Source organism: Melanostigma gelatinosum (genome assembly GCF_949748355.1).
Source record: "Melanostigma gelatinosum genome assembly, chromosome: 14".
Taxonomy (NCBI): domain Eukaryota; kingdom Metazoa; phylum Chordata; class Actinopteri; order Perciformes; family Zoarcidae; genus Melanostigma; species Melanostigma gelatinosum.
In genome coordinates, this window is record NC_136647.1 from 8565055 (window position 1) to 8587811 (window position 22757).

The window sequence follows — 22757 nt, forward strand, 5'->3', positions numbered from 1 at the left end:
AAAGAGTGCGCTCCCCCTTTATACCCCCCCCCACACGAGCTGTGGTCACCTATGGCTGGAGAGTTTTCTCAAATGTTACAGCCTACTTACTGAAGTTCAACCAGGTCTTGGGAGTTTAAATCCAGTTCCAAGTTTCCACTGAACATAAGCTTCTTTCTGGTTCTTACACCCTTAACATTTTTCAATATTTGGAAATATTATGTGAATAAATGTCTTTAAACGCCCCTCAATTAGCCTCATCGTCAATCATTTGACTGATCATACAATACAACATAATATCACCATTAACATATCTGATTTAATCAATTGCATGAATATTACGTCTGATAATATACAAAAAGTGTAGATGTGCAGTATATTTTTGACAAATCCTTTCTTCGGTCATGAAGTACAACTAATAAAATACATAGTATCCATGCACTAATGATAATATTAAAACTGTCAATATATAAGCTTCATATAGGCTCCATGCACTTATTCCTTCCCAGTCCATAAAACCATAACTATATGAAAAAAGACACAGGGAAATAACAATGGAGCTTGGAGAAACCAGCTGTTTGGTCATCACATGTGTTCAATGCTAGAATAAAAGGTGTGGCCCTATTTTATATTATTTTTTAATGAACATGGGGATAACCTGAGGGGCACTTTCAGGATATTTTTTCCCGGCCATATACGGACACAGGCATTTGGTCCAAACAGCACTCTGTTGACAAGGTGTGTTTGGGCCAAGAGGACAATCATGGGCTGACCTGAGGACCATTTGGCAGATAAGGGCCTCTTAGGGCTGACTAGAGGGGCCTTTGTGCAAATGTAGTTCTTCTCTGGAGTGACATTAGGGGAGAAAAGGAAAATGCCCCTTCAGGACCGAGAAATATAATACGCTGCGTTGGAAATTACCACAGCGAAGATTTATGTGGGGATAATTATTTTGCTATTAGCTTCCACTCTCCAGTCTTCCAGTAGCCGTCCCTTTACCAGGAGTAGCAGTGATGAACTATAATTGCTAACCTGTGAACCAAAGTAGGTCAGTATTGACCCTATATGGACGTGATAGTCTCTGACGTCATCTCCTTTAGACTATCTGATGCACAATGTTATAGTATGAGTCGCCTCTTCAGAAAGAAGTATTAGTATTGCTGAAATATATTTATCTGATATTGTTGTTATTAAAGTGAGTCATCATAATTTGTTAATAATAATAATAATAATAATAATAATAATAATAATAATAATAATAATAATAATAACCATCCACTGCCCCTCCAGGCATTGGGGGCACATTTTAAGGAAATGATTGAGGGGCCCCAGAGTAGCACACATGGGGCAGGGGCCCCGCACTGCTGGCAGTTTGGTATTAGCAGGTGAAGGAAGGGTAAAAGCTTAAAATGGCCACCATACATTGCTCACCATCACCATCAGCAGCAGCACCACCACCTCAGAAGCCCAACCCCTAGCGTCCGTCCAGGGAATGTACCCCGTCTGCGCATGGGCGGGGAAACTGCCGCTGTGCGCTGTTATTATTGTAAGAGTAATTTCTTCTCTTTTTTTTTTTGAACGAAAATGGCGTCCAGTCAGGGAGGTGTGGGAGCTGTCACGGCTCTACAAAGCCATCACTACTCGAGCGGACCTCCCTGGAGCCCGAGCATCAGCCAGTTCCAGCACCAGCAGCAGCACCACACGGCCCGCAGCCTGGACCGGGCTCTGGAGGATGCCGCGTGCTCGGGGCTACTGAACCTGAGCGGCAGGAAGCTGAGGGAGTACCCGGGGCTGAGCTACGATCTGACCGATACGACACAAGCAGGTGGGTCGCTGTGCGTGCATGGACCATATAGGAAGCCACGAGTCAGCCCCAATGTGCTTCATATATACAAAATAACAATACAAAAGAAATGTGCTCGCTCTTTTATGTGAATGCAGCATGCCCGCATTGTGCACGGATTTATGTCTGATTTTATGGACAGGCGCATTAACGCGCAGGTGACAATATTTAAAGGGCAACACCGTCCACTGAGCTGGCTTCTGTAAATGCACATATATACATCCTGGTTGTAATTACTGCCCACTCGGGTTCATATAAACCACACCAGTTTCCCTGCACAAGGGACTCGGCTGCTGTTGTGTGGTTGTTTTGATCGACGCCAACCCCCCCACCCCCCCCATGAGACTCATGAATGAGGCGGCAGCAGGCGCACCCATGCCAGGCGCTGCGCAGTGGTTTGCAGTTGATTTGGCACCGGACTGCTGGAGCAGAATATGAATGAACCGAAAGGGCAGTCGTAAATGCTTCCTCACTCATTATCATTTGCGGAGAGCATGTGATACGCGTACATGCTTCATCTTTTTTTTCTTCTGCATTTTCTGCACAACCAGACAAAAGATGCAGTGTGTACTTGCAGCCTCACCCCCCTGGCTGCACATGCGATATAGTCTGTAAAAGAGAGGAGGAAGACGCATGGTCTGCTTTTGGTTTCACATGCAGGCGGATAGATATGTATCTGCTGTTTTGGTCTTTATTATAAGGTAGGGAATTAGAATATAGCCAGTAGCGTAAGCTTCCTGAAGGCTTATCAGGGTCAGGCCACACATACTGTATCAGACATTGTGGTTTCGGAATCGGCTTGTCTAACTCTTTACACATAAAGGACGACAGACATAACTGATGCTATTTTGTTCCAAGGAGCCCTGTTCAGGAGAATATTTGTATCAGATATACCTTTTTATACTATAAGCAAATGTAATGGATACCAGTCATTATCGTGGACATCTAGATTGTGCTGAATATCAGGATGATAATTTCCTCCTCTGACATGTCCGCGTGCCATATGGTGTTACCCTGTCATGTGCAGCTCATGGCAAGCTGTGGTGTGTTGGAGAGCCCTTATACTCCAAGGGCTTTACATTTTCTGCTCAAAGAGTTTGGTACCTCCTCAGACTTTTCTTTTTTGTTTCACCTTTTCGAAAGCTGGCGGATCCAAACACGTATATGGAATTCAACGTAAAGATATGTTTCGTGCTTCATAATGTAATCATAATAGACAGTAATTGGCTTGGCTAAAAGGTAACCGGTTAGTTTCAGCAGACATTTTGGACAAACATGCAGATTGTTGCTTCTCTGTGTCAGTGATCCGGAATGATGTCATTTTAAAAACCTATACCTTTGAATAGCTGAAGCCATGTCAATTATGAACAGGCTGCTTTTCAGTAGCAACAGGAAGTTAGTATGCTCCATTTCTGGACTGCCGGGCTGATTGTACACACTTGTTAACGTCACAATATGCTGTAATAATGACCAGCTTGTCTCTATCTGAACCAAGACTGTCCACAGATATCATTATTGTCACAAATAGGATTTGGTGAGCGCACGTTATATACCGTAGCACTGAAAGTAATCAAAAGAGATGTGAGAGGGAGTACACCTCTCATCGTCTCACTCACACATGCGACTTCACCCTGTCACCGTGATTGCTGCAGTCCTTTCACTTTTATTCACACCTTTCATTGCGATGCCGTCAATGGAAGGTGTGCCGGAAGGAAGTCTCACTTTGAAATGTGCGAAGACAGATAAACACCTCACAGCAGCGTCCTCCACGACAACTCCAATCTCTGCCGTACAAAGGAAACAGCTTTACAATGCTGCACGCGGCCTTTACGCGTCACTGGATCGATCCCATCGGAAGCCTTTCAAACTGAATGGAAACACAAGCTCACGTGAAATTGACTTGTAAGAAGAAGAAATAACAGATTCCTCTGAAAATGATTATCATAGTATGTGTCTTTGCACTGTTTTCCTTGTACTATATAAATCTGAATGTCCGTGGAATATTTTCATTTTTAGATCTGGATGCTTCGACGAAGCAACAGCATTGTTTCCCACCATTAATTCCCATTGTTGGTTTTAGAAGTTAAATGGGTTTTTTATACAGGACGGGGTCTAACCGAGTGGCCTCCGGCTGACTAATGAGCAGCAGACGGCCCCGGTGTGTGTAGACACAGAGAGAGAGAGAGAGAGAGAGGCCTGCTCACACAAGGGTGTGTGTTTGCACTGAACTCCTGGCAGTTTATCTCCAGTCAGTTTGCTGTCCCATGGGACGCTGCTCCCCATGGAGACGGCCTGGGGAGCAGTGCATCAACCTGGGCAGGTGTTCAGGTTCCTATCCCAGCATGCTCCTGCCCGACCATTACCCTGCCCCGAGGGTACGAACACACCAAGCGACAGCACCGTGCAGTATTCTCAGACATACAACAGAGTGTCATGTGTTATTTGAGAGAACATAATGAACACATTTACACTGTACTTGAGAATATGGGTGGTGGTTTCCTTGCTTTATGACAGAAATCCGTCATAACACAAAAATAATCGCCTTCTTGTATCCTCTATAAAGCGTTTGGTGTAATATAGAACAGCCAAATAAAGCTCCAAATGAAAAGAGTGCAAGGTCAAAGAAAAAATGTACACGTGTGATATTTTTGTTGCTAACCGTGAGTGCATGCGATGGAGATCTGAAGAAGAAACCAAAAGCTGGAGGATTAATCGTGTGTCATTCTAGTGTGCTACCGAGAGCTGGCTGAAACAGGTTGCAAACTGAAAATCCCCCCTTTTTATTTGATTGTAGCACACAGTAAGCCTCGCACTGTTCAAATGCTTCTTAATTGTTACATTCTTAAGAAGTTTAGTTTGCTTACGAAGGACAGTCTCCACAAGGACACAAGTATCACGCTGGCATTCTTGTATTCAATCATCAACGAGTGTAAATAACTTAAAGAGTCACTGCTCGTTAAAGCACATTGCAGACCGACTCATTTAAAAGGCTTCCAGAGACTTGGAAGTATAAAACACAGCACCACACTGTGTAGTGGAATCAAATATTCTGGGTGTCTTATGAAAGCCTGTCCTGTCTTTCCTCTTGTCGTGGTTGGTGTGTGAAGAATAGCATTGGGCTGCCGGGAGGCTGCTCAAAAGAACTGCCACCCAAAAATGGATGGTTCTCTTTACTTCATAGTCATATGAGTGTCGCCTGGAAAAAAATATATCCACATCCCCAATGGTGCTTCTTCCCTCAGGGCTCCCTTTTAGATGTGCCATCGCATGTCTAGACCAGAGGACAAATACATACCTGTCATCAGGAACACGATGCCTTATCACATGACGCCACCATCAAATGTTTGGATGATAAAATAATAATCTCTTAAAAATAAAATGATGAGAACAAATGTATCCTCTTATCGTGTTACACACTGTCGGTAATAATTGACGTACTGTCTGTTTCCAGTACAGTCAACAGTTGAGGGAAGTATTGTAGGAAAAGCTGACTGGAGATTATTCCCGTACGTTTGGAAATATATTCCGTTTTTTTAGAAAATGTCTGAAACTGTTCTTTGCGTAACTTAATAATAATAATAAGTAATAATAAGTAATAATCTATCCTGCAAATGAAATGAGAAGCTGTTGTGTGTCGTATAACGGCCGCTGTGCTCATTTTATTAAAATCATATTTTAAAGTGCTCCTCTGTGTGAATCAGCAGCAAGTCAACTGTACAGCCACGAGTAGCTACTGCTGCATCGGATTCCACTCCATTCAGTCAGCAGAAACAAACATTCTGTACGATATACAGCTAAAGGAGCACCTTCTTTTCATCGTTGTTTGTACTGTAGCGACTGTTGGAGAGGAGGTTAAACATAAATGATGGAATGTGTGTGTGTGCGTGAGAGTGATCTCCTTGGAAAACAACACAGGAAGAAAATCAAGCATTATGTGAACATGAATATTTTATATCTAAAGTGCCGATAATAATGTGTATGTTTATTGTGTATGAGTGAATCTGTCAGTATGGGGCTGCTGAAGTCATGAAGCGTCTAGAAGAACATATCTTTGAGTGGAAGTGTAGATGTCGTGACTGTAATGCACGGACCAGATGTCGGCCAAATTCGTGCCTGAGTGTGAGCAAACTGAAAGGTCTCTAAGGATCCACAGACAGCCCCCCCAATAACGTAGCTGAGCCAATACAGCTGATCCCAGGGTACACCTCACACACAGCAGCAGTCTGCAACGGCCCGACCACTCTATCAACACGGCTCACAAGTTCCGAGCCGTCCTGGACGCCAGCCTCAGTTGTGATGAATGCTCATAAAAAGGCCTCATTGGCTCATCGTATCATGGTTGAAATGGCTCCTCAAAACCTGCTGCGAAATCCCATTTGGGAATCTCCAGGAGCAGATTGATGGCAGGAGCAGCGAGCTGACTGACCATCAAACACGCAGACATAATGCCCAATAAAGGTCCCTGCTTACCCTCTACACTCCAGACCACGCCCACAACCTGGCAGCCAGGGACTGTGGTCGCATCTGCTGCAGGGCGCAAATAATTAACCCCAATTAATCATGTTTTTGTCATGATGCTGTCCTGTTTTCATGAAATTGAACTTTGTAGTGAAATGATGCATTCAGGCAGTTTTTCTCGTAGTCGTTATATTAAGATGATCACAGGTTGAACATTTTAATTGCAATCTTTACACGAATATTTTCTGTTCAGAACCCCTCAGTTATTTGCTCAAACGCTCAGCAGGATGTCTGTTGGTGTAGAGTTTGCTGTGTCACGGGATGACATAGCCAGACATCGTCGGCACGACCAACATACGTTGATGGGTTGGTGATTTGGCGGCAGGGTGCAGCACAGGGGAGCCTTGGTGGAGGGCTCGTCTGCCTGGCGGGACTCGTCCTGCGGGAGCTCTGGGCGACCAGCAGGTGGATAAAAGGCCCACTGTGGGCTGCAGATGGTGCATGGCCCGGGCTGGAGGAGGGAGAAGGGCTTGGAGACGGACAGGCTCATAAAGACTGCCTCCACCCACCCCCATCGCCCATCGACCCACATGATTCCACTGCTAAAGGAGACTCCCCGGTTGTTTGGATGGTCTGCGTACAGCTGGGCTTACAGCATCAAGGTTAGAGCCTCGGGGAGAAGCAGAATTGACTCTTAATGGAAAACGAGTACACCCTGTGACCTCAGCTTTGGTCTTTTCCCATGTGGTAATCATTTCTGTTTCCCTTGACATCTCTGCTGCTTTTCCCTTTGTGCTGCTGACTGTGTCATGGTCTGCTTCTCACTTCTGCTTACCGGCTGCTGCCAGAGCTCAGACCACAGCTACAGAGTGAGGCCTGTCGGGTCTATTGTTGGTCAGAAATGAGAGTCCTTCGAAACGCACAGACACAGCTCGCAAACAGTTTTGCCATCTTGTAACCCCCGGGGAGCAGGGATTAAGGGTTGCGATGTCTGCGTAAATACGTTGAAGTGCCATTGATATTACATTGCTAATCCATCCACAGTAAACAGAATCCTCCTGCCAGTAGGCCAGTGAGTGTTTGCTTTCAGTAAAGCCCATATAGCGTAATTGTGTCGGGCGATGGAGGCGCAGTAGTGTTTGCGTTTCAGCACGAAGCTGTTTTTATCTGTGGCTGAGCTGCTCCATCATGTCACCCAGAGATAATTCAGAAGACACACATGCAATTTGCAGCTCTACTGAATCAATATGCATCTGAAGGCGAAGCCTTGTCGATACGGTAGTCTTCACATGTATTGTTCTAATGGTTCCCCAGGCATCCTCACCTTTTCTGTTGAATTGAATGCTGTTTGTGTCTGGCTTCATTTAATAGATGACACAAAGAGAGTGAGGTGGTGTGGATTTGGTTGCATGTTCCAGTGTGTTTGTCCATGGACTTTTCTTGGACAGTGATTCAGCAACCTTGAGGGACAGTGTGCCTTAAGCGGTGCGAGATCCAGAGGCATGTAGACCTCCAGAGGGATAAGGAGTCTGGTTGGTGTACTATGATGGAGTAAATTATGTGCCGAGTGAGTGTTTTCCTCTGCTTCGATGTTCTTGGGCGAGAGAGCCAGTATCTCAATATTTAATCATAAGAAGCAAAGATGCAGATGATAGGCTGTGCTCACATTCATTGACTGCAGCAGGGATTAGATTCATGTTGTTGTCCCAGAGTAGTAGCAGCAGCCGCTCTGGGCTGTGATTGTGCAGCAAATTGTCTTCGGTAGTAAAGCAGAGCCCGTGAGTTATTGTCGTCTGTGCTAAATGTGTCACACATTTCTAATCACAGCTTGTCCGTTATTGATTCAACATCAGCACAGTTTTAACTCATGGAACTGACTTATTTATTGTTGATGTCTCCCTCTGGATGAATTTGAATACATTTGTTGTAATTTGAAATAACTGCAAAACCAAATACATTCCCATGAGCCTCTGCTGTTTGTGTTTGGTGCTAATTAGCAAATGTTAGCGGGCCAACATGCTAAACTAAGATGGTGAACATAGCAGACATTAGACCTGCTAAACATTAGCATATTAGCATTGTAAGTATGTTGCCATGTTAGCATTAGCACTTAGCTTAGAGCACCACTTTGTGTTTTGCCACATAGCATTTGGTTTATTACATTACATTGCAAATGTGTTCAATTTATGTCAATATATTAGATTTCCATGTCTATAAAAATGCATATTTCAGTTACATTACTGCAGCTAACTTGCCATATATGTTATTCAAAATAAATAATTCCAGACTATTCAGTGGCATAGAAAAACCACCCTTATTTACAACAAGCAGCCCAAATATCCCTTATCATAATCACTGAGGGGTTTCATCTGTTGCAAAAAGAAAACACTTTCCTCACATTCATACAATTCAAAGGCCATTTCTGTGCCACTCCCAGTGAGATCGAAAATACTGAGATATTAAACTGCCAGCAGCACTCAAACCTTCGAGGCCCAAGACTCTTCTGTAATCTTAGACCGGTGTCCGATGAAGAGGCGCGCTCCGTCACCGGGATCGATTAGTCTTTCGGCTCTATGGCCTCATGCCTAAAGCATACATAATAGACGATGCCAAGATCTTCAAAAGATCATAATGTGCGTATGTCAACTGTGTGTTGAAAGTGTAGAGATTCATCAGCTCCTCTTTCTCCGACTTGCAGATTTGTCCAAGAATCGCCTCACGGAAATCCCCCCTGAAGTGTGTCTGTTCGCCCCCCTCGAGTCGCTCAACCTCTACCACAACTGCATCAAGTGCATCCCAGAAGCCATTATCAATCTGCAGATGCTGACGTATCTTGATATCAGGTGGGTCATTGCTAACCCTATACTTTCAGCCTAATCCCTATGTCTCATTATACACACGCAACAAAAGTGAATGAATGTGTGCTCTCAAGAAGTGCTTGTTCCCCTTCCAGTACAATTAACAGGGCCCAACATGCTTTGGTGAAAGAGAAGCATTTCCTCCTTTGCTGAAACTCAATTCCCAGTGATACTCTCTGTTGCATGCTCCTGTGTCCCGTTTTAAATGTAGGTCAATGTTTTATCTCCGTCTACAGCCGAAATCTCCTGTCAGTTTTGCCAAAATACTTGTTCAGCCTCCCCCTCAAAGTTCTGCTGGTGAGCAACAACAAACTCGTGTCCATCCCCGAGGACATCGGCAGGGCCAAAGAGTTGATGGAACTGGTGAGCAGTGCGTCTGTGTCAGCAGTGCAATAAAATGAACCTGTGTATATTGTACCACCAGAGTGCCAGCATTTCCTACACTTTGTCTCCCCCTGCAGGACCTGAGCTGTAATGAGATCCGGGTGCTGCCAGCCCAGGTGGGGCGGCTTCACGCCTTGCGAGAACTCAACATCAGGAAGAATTGTCTTCACATGCTGCCTGAGGGTCCGTCCATCACGCCACTTTATTCATTCATTATGGTTGACACTTTTGGCAAGCATTGCGGTTCTCTCACGCCCGACTTGCGGTTATTTAGGGTTTGGTTGAACTACATGTACCGTAGTAATTGATGCAATTACCAAAACCAAGCCAAAGAATCCCTGGATTTCAGCCATGTTTAAACAATTATGAATAGTAACCATGCAGTCTCTGATTTTGTTCATATTTGATAAAGATTCACTTTATAAATTTACAGAGGTTGAACTCTTGTTACGAAGCAGCCCGAAGGAACCTTCCCGTTCTCTGCATGCGTTTGAATTAGAGTGAATTAAATGAAAAGATAAAACACACTTCGGTTGGGGAGGTGGTGTTTGGAGGCGTTTTGTCATGGAAAATCTGCATTACAAAGAGTTTGGAAGATGTGGGTGTTTACTCATGCATGCATAGGGATAAAAAAAAGTAGAGTGCATCAATTTTGATCGAGTTCCTCAAATGTAGAGTACAGCAAACACTAAATCGCTAGAGTACTCCTTTAAGACACCATCAGCCCAGGAACAATACCAACCTGGACTTGGCTCAGTGTTTGTGGGTGAGGCAGTAATAGGTGTAACCCACCGGCGTAAGAAAGAAGACATTTCCATTGCATTGCATTCAACAAAAGCTGTTCTCTGGTCTGTACTTGCAGAGTTGGCTGACCTGCCCCTCATCCAACTTGACTTTTCCTGCAATAAGATCACAGAGATTCCTCCAGCTTACAGGAAGCTCAGGCAGCTGCAGCACATCATCCTCGATAACAACCCCATGCAGTCTCCACCAGCACAGGTACGCGCATTCACTTCACAATTCCGTTTGTGCATATCATGTGCTGCAGACGTCATGAGTATATCTGGTGTCAGCGTGCAGCACACATCTTTTAGTTTGAAGTGAACCTGGTACGACTGAGGAACATATTTATCTTTCCAGTTGTCACAACTCAGACCCCTTGTTTGCTTTGGTACGTTTCAGATTTGTCTCAAGGGCAAAGTGCACATATTCAAGTTCCTGAACATCCAGGCGTGTAGGATGGACAAGAAGCCGGACACCCTGGACCTCCCCTCCCTCGGCAAACGTTGCCTTCCACAGCCGCTTACAGATAGGTACTGAGACACTTGTTGTTATTGTTTCACCGTGACGTCACACACAATACACTCACGTTTCATATCCGTCCCTTTGGAAATATTTGTTTTGCGTCTACACAAACTCCCTTGACGACACGTGTTATGTTCGTTCATTATTCTATCCTCGCAAATTCGATTTGACGGTTGCCTGATACAGCCCTAATGAGCAGTTTTGTGTTGCATATTTCCAGCATGGAAGATTTTTATCCCAGTAAGAACCACGGGCCTGACTCTGGAATTGGAAGTGACAATGGTGACAAGAGGCTGTCTACAACTGAGGTCAGAGTTCAAACGCTCAACTGATGCAACATTTTGAGATGCATGAATGTCAAAGTGCACCTTATGGCACAATGGATACACTGCTGCTCGCTAGAGTTGTTTTTTTTTAGCAAAGTTTATCTAAAAGCTCAAAAAAACTGGGAGGCAGTTGTGCAAGCAGGTGGGTGGTCAGGGGTGGTTGGCTGAGGTGGGAAGGTCTCTGAGGGCGACTGATGGGAAGATGGTGGAGTAATTGAGTCTCGACATGACAGCAGAGGTTGAAACACAAGTGTGGGAGTCCACCTCTGACTCAGGCACGAGGAACCTCCCTGCCTGCGTCAAAGTATTGCATGAGAAGCAAACGTTATTTTCATTGTTCTTGTTTTATTAACGGTTATTATTCGTGCTTTTCTTCTCCTGCAGCCTTCAGACGATGACACTGTCAGCCTGCACTCTCAGGTGTCAGAGACCGCCCGTGCTGATGCCCTCTCTCTCCTCTCTAAAATGGATTCTTGCAAAGGTTACCGGAAATAAGCATCACACATTCCCTTTGGCAGCAATAACAGAGACACGGGGGTGGTTGAGTGAAGTGCCTAACATGTGACAGTTTATTTGATGAACGCCGATGCTTCCTCCCTCTATCAGATCAGGATCTCTATGACTTTATAGACCCCAACCCGGACGAGGATCCTGCTCTGTCAGAGTGCGACGGGCAGCAGAGCAGTGTGTCTTGTATCAGGGTATGAATCAATCAATTCATTTATTTATCAATGAATCAATCAATTGGTCCCTGACATGGTGTGTGTGTGTTTCAGGAACTGGAGAAAGTTCTTAATATGTCTCACCAAAGCAGAGATAAAGACGGCTGGAAAGAGGAGTCAGGGTGAGTCCGTGATTCATGATGTTACTCATCACTGTCTATTTATGCATGCAACTCATTTTTGTGAGTGCAAAAAGTTCTGTGGAAGAAAGGAGTTTCCTAAGTTGCCCGGATACATTCACAGTAAAAACAAAGAACATGCTGCCTTGCAGTGTTAATCGAACATGTTGTGAATGTTGTCTCTTTCTTTCGATATTTTTTGCTCACCATAATTGCGAGGATATTTCAGCACAAAGCAAAAAAAAACAAAAAAAATGTTTGTAGCCACAAACAAAGGATTTCCACAAATCAACTCTTGCAATCATCCATAAGCAGTGACTAGTGGTACCAGTAGTTTGATCAATCAACTCGATGCTCTTGCAAATATTCAACGCGGCCCTCAGCTTGAAAACTAATCTACTGCGGCAACAACTGGTCCGTTCAAGGGACAGTTTTGGATCGTGTCATACTCTTTATGCAGGTTGTCAGTTTAAGACATCTGAAAATATTTTGGAGAGTTTGCAAATGTTAAGCGATCATGTGCAGACGTGATTTACGGTCGCATCAAAAAGACAAGTTTAGATGTACATGATTTGGTGTATATATACATGTCAGGCTTTGGTTTTGACAGCTATACTGGGCCTTTCTGATTTATTTCTTACGGGGCTCTCTTCACTTTGCAGACCTTTTGTGAAGATTATGTTTAAACTCCGACGTCAAAATGGTGAGTCATGTGTAGTTTCTGATGATTTAGATATCTTCGACTTTTCTCCAGCTCTGACAAGGAGCAGCTAGTTGAGGAAGAGGATGACGAGCTGAAGGAAGTGCTGGATCTGAGGAAGATTGCTGTTCAGCTTTTGCAGCAGGAGCAGCAGAACAGGTGTGTGGCTCTCACTTTTCTTCCAGTAACGAAAGCCAACCCATACTTAATGAAGCACTCTGCACTGCCATTAGTTTGGATCTCCATTTGCTGCACTGCTAAAAATCAACCTCCTCCTACGTGCACAACTTGTGAAAAGATCCTCTCATCATAACGGTGTTTGTGGATTCATTCTCTGTATCCACGGATTGTTTTCCTTACATCCCCAAATATCGCTCCGTCAAGCACCATTTTACCTCTTTCACCTCTGCTCTGATAAAATCGAATTCTTTATCAACGCGACTTCCCTCTTGTCCTCTCCCTCAACCCGGCTGCTGCGCCATTGATTTTTCGCGGCTTCTAGACGACGGTCCTTGATTTGCAGAGCGGAGAGTCTTATTCACCGACGGAGAGTGACTGGCCGCGCACACAGGTAGATGGACTTTCTTTCTTCATCAATCGCAGATTATTTGTGCGTCACACCGGGTAGACAACCACCGGTCGTGTCCGTGAGCACACCCACAGAGTATGTGGAAATCGAAGCCTGTGAACTGGTAGAAATTTGTAAACTTACTCGTTCATTGTGCGGGTTCATTTCACTTTGTGGCTCAACTGGTTACATTTCCATTGAATTTGACTTACCCAATTGTTGTATTTGTCAACATATCATCATTGACGCACAGCAGTCCACACGCATCATGGAACATGAGTCACATCCGTTGTCACGGAGTTGTTGTTGTAAATCACAGTTACTGTTTCTTGCTTCCGTCTACAGATTCCTAAGTTACTCTGGAAGCTCAGGCAGCAAACCGAGGCCCCCTCCTCAGACCGCTCGCAGGTACGCGCTGTAACACGAGTTCAGTCCTGCCGACCGGGAGCACACATGTAAAGAGGAGCCCTTGTAGACGGCCTGTGGCTACGATGACCAGAAACATAGCAATATTTCTGCTCAATTAGTTTTGTCTTGCTTGTCTGTATTCTAGTGCTTCTCTGGATGAAGGAAGTAGTGGGGCATCAGTGCTGAGTGGACAGGTACAAACTCTTCTACTTCAAATGAAACATACCATGCGTGATCAGCTACTTTGTTTCCTGCCGTGTCTCCCATTCCTCATGTGATTGTTTCTCTCTGGAGGATGCAGGGAATGCTTTTAATTGTGTCCGTCAATTTCTGCAGCCGTCTTCCTCCTGCTCATTTGATGGCAGCCTGAAGTCAGATCAGTCGGATTCGGAGCCGAAATGGCCCGAAATCCCACCGGTCCTCAATCAGAACGAAGATCGCAGGAGGAACAAGTACCTGAGAAAAGATTATCTGAAGGTATGAGCCTGCACACGTCTCCCCGTAACTGCAGCGGCCTAATTTAAATGGATGCGCTGCACAACAAAACCTCATTAGTTGCAGGTGCATATATTCTCAGAAATCTTTGGTAATTTATAACATAGTGAAAGTCATCCTTTTATAATTATGGCACTCATGGCACATATGTTAGCAAATTCATTAAAAAAAAAGTGCTTTTCCTTTTTCTGACAGTACAAGTGTCAGAGTGCTCGGAAAAACTCCAGTGGGACCGACGACTGTGAGGTGGGTGTGAAAAACATTGTGTGTGTGAATGAAAATAAAAACAACAAATCATCTCAAACAATCAGTTCTGAGACAATGCCCTCCTCCTAATCTTAATGACGTTGTGTCTCCAGGAGGGTTTGTGCAACGCTGAATTTAGCACCACTCTGACTGTGTTTGGACTGAAGCCCAGATCAGGTAATACACAAGTTCTTGCTCACCTGTAAGACCTCTTCTAAATATATGTCTGCAGATAATGAAGGAATAGAGACGGGAAAGGATGTAAACATTAAAGACTTGACGAATCCAGAAGCTTGGGTAGAAATCAAAATTAGAGAGACCGCAAATCATCTTGAAAATTACATTTAGGAAATCAAATAAAATGTTTACTTAGGATAGCTTCACATCAATGGGCTTAGCTAAAATATTCCATTATTAACATTCCATGCATCATGTGCACTTAGCTTCTCCTAATATGCAAATAAAGCTTGTATAGCACTGAGGCGGTGCTCCATAACCCAAGGCTCATATCTGAAGCCAAGTTTTTTTTAGGTGGAGTCTCAGCTTCCTTTCTCTGGAAGTGGGGAAGGTTTCTGAGGAACTGTTCTACATCAGTGCATTAACAGACAAGGACAAGGCGCAACAGGATTAATGACTCTTCCTGCTTTATTTTGGCACTAATAAACCATGGATATGTGATTTTATCAGTATTGATAACATCTTGTCTGTCAAAACATGTCAGATCCTTTACATAGATAAAAGTCTTACTGTGTAAAAACACTCCATTGCAAGTTGCAAGTCCTACATTGAAAATAATAGCTAAATAAAAGCGTGTAAGTTTAATTGACTACTCATTTCATTTTTCAATGTATATACTTTAAGATAGTTTGATCTGCATCGAGTATAAATTTGCAGAAAATGGAAATACTAAAGTAAAGTACAAGTAACGAAGTACTTTACTTATAAAACATGTTATTTGTTGCTTCTCTTTAGGACTTTGAGGAAGATGTAATTTAATCAAACAAGAAAAAGATTTGCATAAGTTAGAACACCGGTATCAGAAAGATTTTTAGGAAGATGGCAATAAGATGCCTGATAAATAATAGATATTAGAGTGGAATTGTGAATTGTAAATCAACTCTTATCATTGACCTGCATTAATAGTGTCTTATATTTAAAAGGACATCTCTGGAAAACACTCATATTATATACTGTAAGAAGCTGAGTTTCCAGAAACGAGGAGCCAATGGGGTGCAAGGATTTGTGTGGGATGCTACTCTAACAAAACATTTTTCATGAGAAGTTGTGGGAAATGTACTGGACCGTAGTATGAGAACTAAAGATAACAGGTGACGCAGGAAGTTGCAACCATATCTCAACCATCTCTAACAACAATGGAAGTAAAGCAGTGATATTTGCGTTCGGCACAGTGTGGCTTGTTCTCACAGTGACGTCGCCTTTTCCCTGAAACGTGGGAGTGAAATGTACATGTCTGTTATCACACTCACCCGAAGTGGACCTCAGGTGGCCCGCGGTTGACCTGCTAGGATAGTCGGTGGTAGCTGTATCTAGGATTCTAGCTTCCTTTTTGTGTGTCACTCTGTGTTATCTGGAACTCCTATTTCAGCCTTCGCCAAAGGAAGCCGCCAGGAGTACAGCTCGACAGACCCCAGCTTCACTATGAGGAGGAAGATGGAGCACTTGAGGGAGGAAATCGAACAGATAGGACTCCTACGGCAGGTCAGAAGCTTCCCGGCTTGTTTACGCCATCTGCGCAAATCATTGAGTCATTCAGAGGCCAAAGCCTGTCAGATCCTGCTTTTGTTCCAGTGTTTGTAATATTATGTGGTATCGGAGGAGGGTGTGTGTATCCTCACTGAACATTCCCATTCAATGATACAAAAGTGTCACAACTGCCATCTTCCGCCAGCGCACTTTTAAGTTCCTCTCTTGTAATTTTAGAAATCTCTCCCTTTAGGGAAGATAGGATGTCAAAATCAATAGGACGCAAATTGTACACACTTTCCTGTTAAATGACTGGACACTGGACACTACCCCGGCATAAATATCTCACGATGCGATGCGGTAGTGTTCAATGCATAGGTTTAGGTGTAAGATTCCACTTTGACAGATGTTCTGTATTTCATTCATCAGTTCAGACTCACAAATCCTCGTTTGGTCACATGAAGTTGTCGCGAGTCACCGCAGTTACGCATTTCCTGCCGGCAAAGACGCTCCGGCTAATCACAGCCCAGTGCGTCCGAAAAGATGCGTTCTTCTGTTTGGTCACACAAAAGTATGTTGATTGTACACATTGAGTGTGTAGTGCAGAGCGTGTGATTTTGGATGCAGCACATGACTTCATCACCAAATTGCGGTTGCTAATTGCTGCTGTATTGAGCTGCCTAATTGAAACTTCATGTCACCGTTTTTGTAGTAGTAGTACTGCTTTGTAATGCTACATTTGCATTCTTTTTAGTAGTAAGACGAGTAGTTTTTAGTCGCACTAGGAGTAGATTTTTAGCAGTCATCACAGTAGCTTATGTTGTATTAGTGTGACGTTATGCAGTGATGAAAAGAAGCCTTTGTTAGGCTGCCAAGTGTTGTGACAGAGTAAAGATGTTATCTGTACATTTTCAGACAGTGTGTTAGTAACATTGACAGGTGGATTGCCCTTGTCTGAACATGCAGAGGTATGTCAGGAACCTCTCATCGTTTGTCACAGACTGAATAAACAGACTGAAATACAATATAGTGTACAGATGTGCTCAACCCACTTGATTCTGAACAAACATCACATTAATCACAGAATTCACATCTGCAGGCCATTTCACACGTTAAGATGATCTGATATCCCTGAAGTAAGCAAACATCATTTACAGATTCATGGGACTTTCCTAAACAGCAGTTAAAGTGTTCTGCAGATGGAAGAAAAGGCAAAAGGGGATAATAGAGACAGACCAGACAGTGTAAAAGGACACAAAGCGGGAGGCTGTTTCAAAGCTGAGAGGCAGCAACAGCAAGAAAAGGAACGCAAGGCATGCAGATGAATAATAGAGCAGACATGCACTTTACTGGGAAACCCACCATAAGGAGTTCGGGCACCATCCATTTTGGTTCCTTAATTCTTATCATTTCAAGGCTTAGAAGTCTTGACCCTTGACCATGACAAAGAAGTCAAGTCTTGTCTTGACTTTCTATCTCAATAAAATCATTGTTATTGCTAGTGAGAGATTGCAATACTTTCTAGTCCCAGGCAAGTGCTCTGAATGGAAACTGCATTTGAGGTCATATTTTAGAACGGAAACTGCATTCTCGGACTGTCACTTTTAGGAAACACCATTCGGCGATGCTGAGAGCAGAACAACCTCTTCTTTGTCAAGAATCCGACTGCACCTACATCAGGCTACGTAATGATGCAACCGTGGATGTTGCAGACGTGTGTCGCTTTAAATGCTGCTGACGCAAGGAATTGTGAGAGGGCTTTAACTCCTTTCATTTCGTAAAGGATGTTCCAGTGTTCCCTTTGCTAAAGGAGATGAGAAAGGAAGCATTGAACCTTCCTTAGCGAAACTATTTGACCGCAGCCCCCATCCCCCCCCCCCCCCCCCCCCATACGTGACCACATGTTACAATGTGACCAAAGTTCCATACTCGGGTCATGTGACTGAGCAATCAGCCATTTAAAAAGTCAATAAATAGGCCACAGTTTTCTGGTAACATTTTTATAATACATTTTTAAAGTTCTAAGAACCACCAAAAATCTCCCATGTTGATTCAGTCATTGGTCTTTTTGTTGAGCTGACAACACCAGACTGTTTAACTTATACCTCCTCACATAATATAGCCTTCCTTCGTGTGAGAAGAGTGCACGAATAGCAGTAGAAAACAGCTGCCTTGCACTCCATTTTCTGTTCAGACATGCATCAGATCCAATTTAAGTGCAGTTCATTTGCACATGCTGTCTCGTAGAGCACCAGGTAATCATTTCCAGGAAGTCTCATGGGTGTTGGCAGCACCTTAAACTCGTTGAACTTGGCTGAGGAGTTTTCCTTTTTTCTGGAAAATCAAAATGATGTTGTAATTATGTAATGCATAACCAATTAGTTTGATCGCATAACAACTTTCCACACAGTATTTAACAGTAATGAGGTTATTTAGTAAACCCTCCCAAATATGACTCACACAGTGCAGGCCTGGACACGCTCCTCACACTATGAGAGGAAACAGAAGTCAATGTACAGTATGAATACAGTATGTCATGAGTTCACTGTCATTGTGTTTGCAGAACATTGAGTCTCGACTGAAGGTGTTGCTCCCAGACGATGTTGGCGCTGCTCTGATGGATGGGGTTGTCCTTTGCCATTTAGCCAATCACATTTGTCCCCGGTCTGTCGCCAGCATCCACGTGCCGTCTCCCGCAGTGGTAATATATAAGCTTTCTCACTTTATGTGGTTAATAAGCTGCGAGTCATTAAATGCGTTGTGTTGTGCAACACCTTACAGCTTCATGAAATGTCTCTAACGTCATATGTGTTCTGGCCACCAGCCAAAGCTTAGCATGGCGAAGTGCCGCAGGAATGTGGAGAACTTCTTGGACGCCTGTAAGAAGCTGGGTGTAACTCAGGTAATATTATTATGATATAATATACAATGTGTTCAATACAAGCACGGCTTTCCCAGTCTTAACTTCACTTTATGTTTTTCTTTTTAACACACACTGAAACTAATACTGCAACAGGCTCAGCAGAAAATGCTGACCTCGACCAAAGTTACCCCCCCACACAATTAGATTTCAAGAGAATTTGTGTGGAAGCCAAACATTTACATAATAATATGAATTCTATAAGCAGGGTTCAGAAATTCACAATGAATATTCAAGTGTTTTTTACACATTCATGTGCAATTGTGTTTTTTATTTGCTTTGAGTGTACTGATCCTTTATCAAGTGCTTAAAATGATGAGGGAGAGGAGAAGCTATGGAAGTCACACCCGTCTTTTATTTGCCGAGTGTAAGACGTCCCTCTGCTCACTCAGGACAAGCTGTGTCTGCCCCATCACATCCTAGAAGAGCGCGGGGTGAAGGTGAGTCTGACTGTCCAGGCTCTGCTGGATCTGCCCGCATCGAAGCCCACTCAACTGTCAGCTGTTTGACACGAGCCCGAATGCTGCGTCCGACCCGCAGTCATCCAGCCCACCCCTCTCCCCAGCCCGATCCCGATCCCCATAGCCAGGGACCAGAGAGCCCCTCGGGGGGGGGGGGGGACCCAGTGGGCTTGTGGGTCTTTGGGGGTTTGCTTCTGCCTGACTGAAACAGGAGACCGGAGGGAGAAACACCTCAGTCTCTTTATATGATGTCAGCCGCCACCACACTTCCTGCGCATCACATTTCCACGTGTATCCTTGTTCCTAGTTACTGGGGTCGTCCTGTATGTGTGTGGACTAGCAATGTGACCGTGTGTTTCCTGAGCTGCACAGCTCGGGCTCGCTGAGGACAGACGTTGAAGACGGTGGGTCTTTAGGAAGACCTGTTCGTCCCTCTCAACAGGCTCAGTGGTTGTTGAGTCTGCAAGTGCCGACAACATTTCCGTGCTGCTGTGGGAGACATCGGCAGTGAAGAGACGACAGACACGTGACTCACTTCTTTACTGAAGAGTACAATCCACTGACTGACCTCAAGGGGTTCTTACACTCTTGAGTTTCTCTTCTTTTTGTGGAATTTATTCTTCCCATGAAAATTCATTTTTGAATTTGATACGTTTTTTTTCTTCAGGTTCTCTGCCGTGTCTGCTTTTCAGCAGCCAAACCTGATTCATAAGTGGTGTTGACGTTTTGATGGCGAAGGCAAAAAGAATGGGATTTGACGTTGTCCTGCTGGAAGTCATGCATCTGTAGACATGCTGCCCGTTTTCCCTCAAACTCTGGTGTAGTTTGGTCATATTTAAACCGCTGTACAAACCAATACTTAAAATGCTTTCTCAATACAAACCTGCATGACATTTGACCACTGTGAGAACATGTGCTCGGCTGTGGCCAGAAGCACCACGGTCCTGTTTTCTAGCCTTTTTTTCATTGAACACGCAAGGTTATTGTTATTGAAAATGATTCTGTATGACTTTTCTAAAGCTTTTATACTTTCTTTCCAATCATCAATTGCCATTTATTTTTCCCAGAGTTCAGAGCTTGTGTTTGCAATGTTAGACACAAAGCCGTTGGAATTTGATTCCTTTGCACCACCTCTGATGAAACATGTTCACACTGTACGTGTTTGTGAGTGGAGGCGAAAGGAGCACTCGCTCCTGCAGACCTTCTACACATGGCACGCTCTTATCTTACTGCCACCCTGCTGTATGTGGCTTCTGATACAACCCATTATTTCAGGGAAATTATTTATGTATTTATTCATTTTGTTTTCTATTTATATGTTGTTGCTTTGTGTCATCTTCACCCTGACTACCAGGTCAGGTGTGGTGCATCTGAACATTTAGATCTCACGTGTGTTTCCTGTGTGTTTAACTTAATACCTCTGTGAATCGTCTGCATAACACATAGCGGCATAGCGTGACATCTGTAACACGTGTATTTAAAACGTGACAACCACTCCGTGTGGGAGTTGATAAGCCGGCCTTTGTCAGTAGAGCTGACAGCATAAGACGTACCTGCATAACATCTTCACAAAGACGACTTTAGAGGTATTCTAAACTGAAAATTCCTTCCAGTGTTTGTCATTTCCTCATAAAGTTGTTCACTTTTTATCTGTTCAATTTGTTATTTGTTTCTTATTTAAGGGTTGTTATTTCTGCAGAGCAATATCAATCTTGTTGCCAGGTTACTGTTAGTCCCGCCCTCTGAGGACTTGTGTTGACCGCTATCCTTGACACATTGGTCATTGAATTGAATGACCTGTGGCTATTACAAAGGCTTTGCTAGTTCAGCTATAGTGACCTGTAGTTAACACGAAACCCCATGTTTAAAACAGAAACAAGTAGGCAAGGCGGTTAATGTCTATCTGCTTTGACAGTGTATTGTTTTGTAGCTGAAACATCTTGGAGGACAACAGTGCCTAAAGCCACTTCAACACCCGGAAAGTTCTCAAACATCATGTTAAACCGCATTGAAACATCTAAAAACAGGACTTCTTGTGCCTTGGCTGTGTTCATTGTTCTGTCTGCAGTCTTAAGTAATTACAATATTGAGTTATAGTTTTCCTCCCTGTACTTAGAGGATGCTTTAGATTTTTGCATGAGTCAGCTCTTTTTGCGTTCCAGCTCTAAATGCAACACTTAAGAATCTCCGCGTTCTCTGAACAGGCTGTATTGAATGACTTTGTGCCGTCATGTTCCAAGGAAGAGATGCCACAGAGATACAAAACAATACATGGCATCCAGTTTCTTAGGCCTCGGGTGTAAAATACTCACAGCCTTATGACACGCCTGTGTCTTAGGCAGAAAGACACAAGCTGCTCAAAACTTGTAGCGCACAGCGATATGATAGCATTACAGACGCCGGCTGGCGCTATATCTGAACAACAAGGCATTAAAGTGTGTCATTGTGTCTTCTCTAGAACTTCGTCTGTCCGTGGTGAAATGCACTAACATGCTTGGGCATGAGGCATAGCATTCAAATGAATGTTGTGCAGCTTTATGTCCTTTGAGTCCTTCATTTCATCACAGACGTGCATGTACTTGACTAAAATGCAAAGCAATCGCTCTTGTTGTGATTGCTGTAGGCATAAATTTAGACATAAAATATGATTTATGGAAGTGTGGTGCCTCACCCTCCTTCCTTTGATATATGTATTTTGCACTGTAAAAGGTGAGATGACTCATTCAACGTCTGTCAGCTAAGGTGGCCAAAAGACTCATGTAATTATGTTGTCCAATGTCTGACACTGGTGCCTTGCTCTTGTTTTTACCTTTATACGCTACCGTATGTCCAGCTGCGCTTTCATTGTTTTACTGTCAATTAACCAAGTGCCAAATCACGAGGGTTATCCTCCGATTGCAAGCTTCAGTGTTTCAGCAAAAAGCCTCACCGCTGTAGACAGATAGTGGATCTCACAGCATGGAGACGGAGGTGCATCCAGATGGTTTGTGTTATGATTTGCAGAAACTGAACGTGAAATACCGCATGCAGTGGCATACATTATTTCTATCTATCTATCTGTTTATGAATGAAAACAGTGGTACAGATGTACATTGACACAGTTTAAGTTGGCTGTCAAGAAATCATTGCAAAAAAGCAGGTTCAGCCAAAGTTAATACGAGAGTCAAGCGAGTATCTTCTAGCTAACAGTATCTGTTAGCGTGTGAAATTCCACAAACAGTGTTTCTTTGTTGAACTGTGGCAGAGGAATAGTAACACAAT

At 43.7% G+C, this 22757-nt stretch overlaps 1 protein-coding gene across 1 annotated transcript; it reads left to right on the top strand.

The window, feature by feature from the left end:
* Positions 1 to 1563: 1563 nt before the first annotated feature.
* On the top strand, positions 1564 to 19576 carry lrch2 (leucine-rich repeats and calponin homology (CH) domain containing 2; the record flags this gene model as incomplete). The annotated part of the gene is made up of 21 exons (XM_079283308.1): positions 1564 to 1804; positions 8979 to 9123; positions 9375 to 9501; positions 9600 to 9705; positions 10385 to 10521; positions 10705 to 10835; positions 11048 to 11135; positions 11538 to 11634; positions 11760 to 11854; positions 11930 to 11997; positions 12749 to 12853; positions 13197 to 13265; positions 13608 to 13670; positions 13816 to 13864; positions 14007 to 14147; positions 14361 to 14411; positions 14525 to 14588; positions 16018 to 16130; positions 18679 to 18816; positions 18940 to 19017; positions 19428 to 19576. 21 exons carry the CDS (start codon positions 1564 to 1566, stop codon positions 19542 to 19544), a joined length of 2223 nt encoding a protein of 740 aa, XP_079139434.1. The 3' UTR covers positions 19545 to 19576.
* Between the last annotated feature and the right edge of the window lie 3181 nt (positions 19577 to 22757).